We start from the raw sequence: 9,423 nt of genomic DNA, 5'->3' as shown, positions 1-9,423 counted from the left end.
GAGTTGATGATTATGCCAATGATGAAATCTGACAAACATGCTCCTCCTCATGAACAGGAGATTCATCAGGCTGGAGCAAGCAACTTTGTCCTGTTAGGAGAGTTTGGTGATTGTGTAGAAGCAAACATCATGGAAAAAAGAAAAATATGACAATGTTGCTGCACGAGGCTTAATGACTTTGCTGGACAAAATAAAATAGTTAATCTAACACCTCCAAGAGGCCGTTCCTCTCGAAGAGTGGTGGTGACCCCATCTTAATATGGATGACCAAAGATACAGGAGCACATGTCTCCCCCTCCCTGGATGAGAGAGTATAGATTTTCACGACCTCAAGCAGGAGAAGTGAGCTAGATGGCCGACCAATTGAGCAGGTGAAAAAGCAGCGTTTTGGTCACTGTATTTATACCAATGACACGAAAGAATAGCTTTCCAGCAGCAGGACGAGAAGGAGTCTGGGTGCCTGTGCTGCAGACCTCAGAAAAACATATTCACCATTTTACACTACAACAAATCCCAACACAGCCCAGTGCTGCTCTAAAGGGCCAGGCCACTAAATTAGTCACTGTCACTGGACTGACTTCAGTACAGCTCAGCTCGGTGTAGTGCCTCTTCCTGATGTGGCATTGGTGTGACCTACTTTTTCCTAAATGATAACGATCACAGCAGGAGCACTTAGTATTTCTGTTGTCATCTTTATGAGCACTCTATGATTTAGTAAGACCTTAGGGATATTTATGTAATATTTAATTTTTTTGCATGCCTGACGTCACAGGCAAACAGAAGATTTGAGGATTTAGAATTAGTAATCCGTCTATTCTACACTGTCGCCTCTCATGTTCATGTCCAGCCAAATTATTGTGAAAAGCTGTTGAGATATATTCATTAAAATGTTTACACGTTTTATGGTAATTGAACGAAAGACACACGTTTACATGATGTTTCAGGTTTATGTCCACAAGATGTGTGCTAGGAGAAGAGAACCATGAACATGATATCCAGATAAAGTAAATAAAGTAAAAATAAAATGAAAACTAAACTAAAATAAGTTATAATTATAACTGAGGTGTAGATTACCACATTATCACATGTATGTTCTGATTATAAAGTGCTGGATTAAACATACAGCCTCATTACTGCCATCAAGTTAAATGTAACTGCCTGAGCAGAAATGACACACTTCATAAAGGTGATATTCAGCTGTTTACAATCAGCATGCAAGAAGCTGCAGAGTGACGGCTTCCAAATGACATTTCCACGATGTGTCTGCCAATTCTGCTCCTGGCAGATGTTTTGGACCCCGTTGTCATGGTGACAGGATCTCTTCTGCATCCCCATCCAGCGAGTGAAGCCAAGGCGAGAAAAACAAAAAAGGAAGCTCAAGGAGGAGGCAGGGAGGAAGAGGGGGAAACGGCGGTGATTCCACGAGGCTGCGTCACATGTGAGTCACGGATGGTGATGGAATCCTCATATTCACTTGGGGTCTGGCTGCGTGAAGGAGGAGCTCCGACAGGGTTTAAGTCAGTCAGGGCTCTGGCTGTGGTTCTGCTTCACTGATCGGCTGATGACAGGGGCAGCTGGTTTACTTCAGTGGCTGACTAATGAGGTATGGAGGGCTACTCTTGCCAGTCCACACAGACACAAACACGTCTCATGGTTTACCCCTCTGACCCCGCCCCCCTCGCCTCTGGTTTGTTAGTCTCTATTTACCTCAGTGTTAATCCCCCCCGCCTCCCTCCTCCCTGCTCTCTTGCACACTCTCTCTCTTGCTCCTCCCCTCTCTTCCCTCAAAGCCAGCAGGCTGCTTTTTGATCCAGACTGCTGGTTGTATGATATCCTGGAATACAACGCTCCGTCGCTCCTCCATGGCTTTTCAGCTTGTTCTCGCTTTGCATGGCAGAGAGCACGGAAGGATGCCAGCGCCACGCTGAAAACCATCAACACCGCCTGGCCTTTCCTTCCCCTTCCCCTCCTGTGATCTGAACCCGTCTATCCGTCCATCTCCCTGACCTCTCAGCCATTCACCCCCGTCGACACCCCATCACCCCCCATCTCCTAACTAATGCTGCTGCCCCCTCGACGATGATACCATGCATTAACTGGCTGCAGCCTTTCCTTGCCTTGATCTCCTTCACCTTGCTCACGCGAGGCCATATCTGCCCATCCAGCTGTTTGTGTCCGGACCACCACACTGTGGACTGCACCAGCCAAGGTCTAACCAGAGTCCCAGACTCCATCCCTCTGGATGTTCGCCGTCTCCTGCTCTCCAACAACTGGATTCCCTGGATCCCCTCCGACTTCTTGGTCCTCTACACCGATCTGGTCTACCTGGACCTGAGGAATAATTCCCTCTCCCAGCTGGAGCCAGGGACCCTGAGCACCTCCTCTAGATTGGTCTTCTTGGACCTGGGGAGCAACAACCTGACAGAAATCTCCTCGGGTACATTTGGGGAGTCAAGGAGTCTGATCAAACTGCGACTGGGAAACAACCCCTACCTAAACATGGTAGGCAGGGATGCTTTCACGGGACTGACGTCTTTGAGGGAGCTGGAGCTGGAGAGAAATGGTCTCACTGCTCTGGACGTCATAATCCTGGAATCCCTGCCCTCCCTCCGGATGCTGCGTCTGGAGGGCAACCCTTGGCTCTGCAACTGCCACTTTGCCAAACTGTTTGTGTGGCTGACAGAGAACCTCAACAAGCTCCCACAGGGTAAGACATAAGCTCCTTACAGCACTGACTCAGTCTATGTCCCATGCCACAGCAGAGGAAATCCAATAATTTCCCTACATTTACTCAGAATATTGGATTGATCGGTAACAATGCCAGACACATTGGATGATTAAAATTCGTGTATTACATAGAAATATATTTATTAGTGTTATTCTTCCTAGTCAGGGGAAAAGTGCAAAACACTGAAAACAAAAAGAGCCAGTGCTCTTGTTTTCTCTGGACTGAGAAATGTAGTCTATCTTCACTAGTTAACTCCATGACCTCATCATGTTCATCACAGGTACACTGATTTATCCTCTGTCTTATGTTTGGAACAGTATTGCTCACTTTCTCTGCAAGTCGTGAGCTAACCACAGTTATCTCACATTTTATTATCAAACCAGAAAAATAAACACATGGAGCTCTTCAAATACTGATACACTGGCAGAATGTACCTACTAAACTATAGATTTGGCAAAGTGCTCCTTTAAACCTCTGAGGTTTCACTTCTTCAACAAATAAAGGAGAATTTATTTATCATTCATTATTTTTTCTTTTTAATTTTTGTTTTTCTTTAGACACCCACATATGTGAAAATACACACACATGCACACACAGGAGGAGAGATGTCAGAGTTCCCAAATCCATGGCTAAGCTAAAGATGCCTAATGGATGGCTTTTCCCATTTACACACAATCAAGTATGTGTGCTAGCCAGGCGGCAGGAATCACACAGGCACAATGTCATTATGTTTTGGATATTTTTAGAATTTTGGTACAACAATGCAACTTGTTGGAAAACAATGACATTACATTGACCTGCAGCTTTTATTGGATCTTTCAACTGTATCGCCCAGCCTTCATCAGGACTTCGAGTTTCAGGGTACCCACTCATTTCTAAAGATCATCTTCCTGGATGTTCTCATGATGTTCTATCTGGTATGACGGACAGGGATCATACCATACACAAGTCTTTTTTTCTCTGTGGAAGTCTGATTTTAAAGTCATGCAGGCTTTGGCTATAACAAACCTATTAAATCATCTCGTACATGCTTATAAATTAGGACAAAATGATCATAAAGTAATGCAAATAGAACTGCAGATGTGCAGCACTTTATTGCATGTGATGTTATGGTCCATTCTACACTAACAATACTGCATTGTGTTTGAAGAGATAATGCTAGTGAAGTTAAAAAAGTACCATGAAACCAGTGTTTTGGGCTTCATTCATTGTTTTGACCCTAGCTTCTCATTTATTATCAGAACTCACTCCACAATGCCTAACACTCATTTGAAAACATTGCTACTAGCCAGAGTTGAATCACAAAACTTTTTCCAGTTGATGTTGTAACCAGTTTTAGTTTGATGTACACAGACCAAAACCATCTCAGCTGCACATCTGACCCAGAACTTTTTGTGTCTGGTAATTTATTGTATAACACTACGTCATATTTTACAAGCTACTTTTTGTTCTTCAAATTCAAACTGTAAACTGCAAAGTAACTAGCAACTGTAGCTGCGAAATAACTGTGGAAGAATAAATACTAAAACATCTACTTGAAATCATCGAAGAGTATACGTATGTAGTAGCATACAATATAAAAACACTAGCAAAGTACAATAGTTCAGTTAATGTTCTTAGTTACTTTGAAGATTTTGGTAAGAATAAATAACCATACATTATCTTGACACTTTCACATATAGTACAATAAGGTCTATGTACTGTAGTTAGCACGTAGCTATATTATAACATAGTGTAGTAATCAACAAGCCCACGATTGATTTGGGCCTCAAAATTCATCACGTTGCAGGGAAGTTGACCCGTTCCGCCAAAAGTAACTTGTCATTCCTATTCTTTCCTTTGAGATCACTGAAAAACAACGACTCATGTTTAAATACAGTGACAAAGTGTAGCAGTGGAAATGAGGCAGCCTGCTGGTTTTTAACTGGGCCATGGTGGTTCTGGAGTTTTAAATAAGAACGAATTACAAGGTAACCTACATTCTGTTTGTATCGGTCGGTCAACGGTGATCAAGCAACATGCTTTATTCAGCACTACATGTGATGCTGTGACACCACAACACTGTCACCAGGCACCCATGTCTAGACTCCTTACTCACAACTAAGACACTATACACAGCTGCAGCACACACAAACACACACGCACACACATTGACGTGGACTAAATGGCTTCTAGAATTGAGCAAATCAACACGTTTCTTTGTATCTGTGGTCCTGGCTACATTCAGAAAGGTTTATTTGTGTGTGTGTGCACCTGTGTTTGTGTACATACATATGGGTCTGGCTATATTTGCCTGTCTTTTGCCATTTTGTGTTCCTGTCGACACGTGTATCTGTACACCCATCGTTGTTCATGTAATCCTCTGTGTGTGTTTGTATCTGTGTGCCATATACTGTGTGTATGTGTTCATCTGAATGCACCTGAACACACACACACACACACACATATGCACATCCATTAAACAACTCTTTCTGCCTGTGTAAACCTGTATGTGTGTTTGTGGACACGCTTTTTGTCCTCGGATGTTCTTTTTTTCTGTATTCATGTGGTGTCCGTATAAAGGAACTTACATGTGTTCTTCTTCCTGTGTGTTCCTTTGTTTATATATATGTTAGTGATTGTGTTCAGTAGCTCATGTGCTAATGTCTGCGTATTTTGTGTTTTTGATCCTTTTTAAATTGAACTATATGTGTCTAGGTGTGTGTGTATGTGTGTGTCAGTCTATGTGAGCATGCGTCTTGCTGCCTGTTGTAGCGCCACGTGACTGGAATATCACCAAGTGATGAGGTTACTGAGTCCCTTTTCATGTGGAAACCCCCTTCTGGTCTTAAAGTGACTCACACATACACAAACACACACACACATGTACACACTTGACATTGATGTCTGGTGACTCCTGGGTGCAGCAGTGCTAAGAAGGAATCAGGATGAGATGAAAGTGCAGTGGAGTATCTATGAGTTACAGTGCATTGGTACCAAAAATAACCAAAATTCTTCATTAAAAATGGCTTGCAGAGAAAACTTAATACACATATTTGTCTCTATATTTGACGTTTAACCTTTGGGTTAAAATAGTTATATAATGAAAATAGTCATATCTTGTGTTTTTTATTATCTTGATACAATCTGGTGTGAAGCTGGATTAATGTTGGTGCGTTAGGGGGTTACAGTTCAGCAATGAACCACCTCAGAAAATGTAACTATGTTTCACGACTACAGCAGCTATGGAGATAACACCACGGCTGGATTACCAACTGGGCTAAGCACACAATTGCCCCAGGGGCCCTGACAGCACGATGCTTACTGTGCATCAACTGGCTGGTTTGTGCTAACTTAATCTCTACAAACAGATCATGTGTTCACATGTAATATCTGTTGGCAAAGCAACAGGATTTGGGTATGGGAAGCGTTCTGGTTTCTGTTTTAGTCCGAGTAGTATTGACCAATCACCTGTCTTTGGTTGAAAGCAGGTAAACAGTCTGTCTGGAGAGCAAAAGAGGTGGAACGCATTCCAGAAATGCAACCTGGGAACCCAGCAGCTATTGTCTGACCATGATTTCACTTTTTATTGGTTTAAAATGAGCTTGTTAACTGGCTACTGGCTGAAACATTCTGGTCGTGCATGTCGTCGCTCAACTCCAACTCCAGTATAGCATCTGTAAACAATGAGCAGCACACAGAACCTTTTTCGTGCACAGTTTGTATGTACTGCATTCTCCATCCTTGTTTCACACACACTGTTTTTGACTTTTGCATGTTGTTAATCCAAACACAACAAAAAAGGTGTGGGGCATATGCATATGCATACCCCCGATGATTACAAGTCTGCAGCTGTCACAGTAAGGCTTTACTGTTGTTTTAATTATACCCATGTTAACTTAAGGAATCTTTCATTTAAAGAATAGGTTGTTTGTGTGTGTGTGTGTGTGTGTGTGTGTGTGTGTGTGTGTGTGTGTGTGTGTGTGTGTGTGTGTGTGTGTGTGTGTGTGTGTGTGTGTGTGTGTGTGTGTGCATGTGTGTGGTGTTTTTGTTACACAACTGTGTGGGTGAAGAGAAAATACAGCAAAAGCAAAATTGTGTAAGCTGTTTTTCTCTGTCACTGTTTGGCTCAAATGTAAAAGTAGATCTAAAATATATTAAATATATATGAAGTGAAAGACGTGTATTGAGTTGTCTGGCCAGGCAGAATATTAGAGTGGGTCTGATTTATGGGATGCATTTGCTGTTTAGCAAACTGGAACAGACTTTTGGGGTTTGAGTCACCTACTTTCAAAACCTTTAGTTTCTAACAATGCATCTGAATACTGGAGATAAACTGTATTAGAGGAACCAGTGTTTCAGAGAAGAGTGGGGTCTCATCCAGGTTAAACCCTTGGTTTGTTGTACCATTGTAATGATTGGTTAAATAACTAATGTTGAACAACTTAGACTGATCAGGTTACTTCATTGGTGTGAAAAAGAAAAAGTGTTATTCTGCTTTATCACCAACAGCCAATAGTATGTATATACATTTTTTTAAATCCAATGCAAAGTCTTCATTTTTCCAGAATGTCACATTGTGTACATATGAAGACATGTTAAGACCATCATTAGCACAAAAAATGCCGCCCTCTCATTCATTTAAATGAGAACACAACACCTCATTGGGCCAACACAGAGGGCCATGGAAAAAAACACAGTATACATAGTTATCTGATATGAGCTTTAACCATTAGGCCCAGACCTTGTCCTATTGCTATTTTCAGTCCTAACTGCCACATTTAACCTGAAGTAAGAAGTCCAGTGCCTGGGTTCCTGTCAGCTGGTTAACTTGTTGATATCTCTCTTCCCAGGTATGGAGGGGATAGAGTGCTCCCTGCCTCTGGATGGACGTCGTGTTCCCCTAAGTTTACTCTCTGAAGACAGTTTTCGGGAGTGCCGTGGTACCCTGACCCTCACTGACTACCTCATCGTCATCTTCTCCGGCATCTCCGTCTCAGTGGCGGCCATCGTGGCCAGCTTCTTCCTTGCTTCCACAGTCCACTGCTTCCAGCGCCTCAGCAAAGGCAGCAAAGGAGATGAGGAAGAGGGGAACGACTGATGGGGGAATGGGAAGAGGGAATGAGGTTATCAGACATAAGTGTTTCATACTAAACGTTGCTAAGAACTTTGCTTAGAAGCTAATGAGGGCAAGAGAGATTGTGATGAAGCAGTAGAGCAAAGGCGTTAGAGGAAAATGCCACAACAAGAAAGCTCTTACCTTGTCAAAACCAATCACAGACTGGTTTGTGAAGCATCAGATAGGCTTAAATCTCTGTGAGCAGGTTTGTATTCACCAAATGTAGCAATACTACAATCACTACTGCCTACAGTACTGACTGTAGGGACACTGGTCAGTGCAATGACAGAAGAGTTGTAGCATTGTACAGCAGTCAGACCATTCTTGAAAATATGTATGCAGTCCTCGTCAATAAGACTAAGATTATTAAAGTTATTCTAGATGGAGGTGAAGGGAAAAACGTCACTGCACACTGCAAGGGAAATAACAGCTGTGTCTCCAACAGACGTTTCAAATATGGTGCAATTAGGAAAAGGTTTTGCCATGGGAGCTGACTAGTAAAAACCCATTCCTTTACTGTTGGTCCTCACAGGTCTGAAAAATATATACCCACCAAAAAGAGAAACTGGGACTTACGGCAGGATCAGACTACAGGATATTTTAGTCTTTGTAGATGGTCGTTGTGTCAAATGTGACGATCCCAGTTTCATATAATAGTATCATAGTCACAGTTTCATTCATTCTTGCCGTGACATGGCCGACTCCATGTTGGATCCTGACATTTCAGACAACAGTGACAAAACCCACAACTTAATTTACGTCTTCTCCATCTTGGTTCCACGGGCCAACATTAAAAAACATTATAGAAGATGTCAAATTAGGCAAGAGAAGACAAAAAGCAGCCGAGCCGTGCTTGGAAAGTAATTGCAAAAAAATGTACAGTAGCTGTAGAAATTTTTTGACGTTTTAAGTCGGACCCTACCCAGAGTGCAGAGGGCTACAAAGACATGGTTTGTTTAGAATTCTGCAGGTTCTCAGAGGTTCAGAACTTACCAAGACCTCTACTGGGAGGGTCCACGGGTACAGCTGGTGAGTTAGTGCCTTGCCCAACAGCATCTTAGTTGTTGAAAGACAAGTTGTAAGAATTTGAAAAGTTTCTTTCTGACGTATTTACAACATTTAATTTTCATTGTACATGTTTTTTTTGTTTTTTATTACTTTAATCCAGTACTGAAACAAAAGCTTAATTTTGCTCTTCAATATATATAAAAAACTGACCCTGGTAAGGTTGCACAATTGCAGTTTACTGTATGCTTTACAGTATAAGTGTCTAACTGTTTTATCAACAGGTTACCTGTTACATTATATTACATTACAGTCATTTAGCAGACGCTTTTATCCAAAGCGATTTACAATAAGTGTATTCAACATAGGTATTCAAGAGAACTACTAGTCACCAGAAGTCATAAGTGCATCTCCTTTCTTAAACAAGCATCTTGCAATTTGACTCATTTAGGCTAATACATTGATATCAGGCTCAAATCCTCCAGCTAGTGTGGTTCTTTGAAATCAGTTTTTTACAGATTGAGTTGTTAGTCCTGGATGAAATTATCTTGCAGTGCGCTCTTATTGTGAACTAATTACATGGCTTTGACCG

The 9,423-nt window shown here is 41.9% G+C and overlaps 1 protein-coding gene across 1 annotated transcript; it reads left to right on the top strand.

Annotated features, from left to right (window-relative positions):
• The first annotated feature begins 2,079 nt into the window (after positions 1 to 2,079).
• On the top strand, positions 2,080 to 7,808 carry lrrc38a (leucine rich repeat containing 38a). The gene is made up of 2 exons (XM_054610001.1): positions 2,080 to 2,707; positions 7,561 to 7,808. The coding sequence occupies exons 1-2, from the start codon at positions 2,080 to 2,082 to the stop codon at positions 7,806 to 7,808; spliced, it is 876 nt and encodes a 291-aa protein (XP_054465976.1).
• The last annotated feature ends 1,615 nt before the right edge of the window (positions 7,809 to 9,423 follow it).

Source organism: Anoplopoma fimbria, chromosome 12, assembly GCF_027596085.1.
Source record: "Anoplopoma fimbria isolate UVic2021 breed Golden Eagle Sablefish chromosome 12, Afim_UVic_2022, whole genome shotgun sequence".
Lineage (NCBI taxonomy): Eukaryota > Metazoa > Chordata > Actinopteri > Perciformes > Anoplopomatidae > Anoplopoma > Anoplopoma fimbria.
The sequence above is the reverse complement of the archived record's forward strand: the minus strand, read 5'-3'. Positions and strand labels throughout refer to the sequence as shown.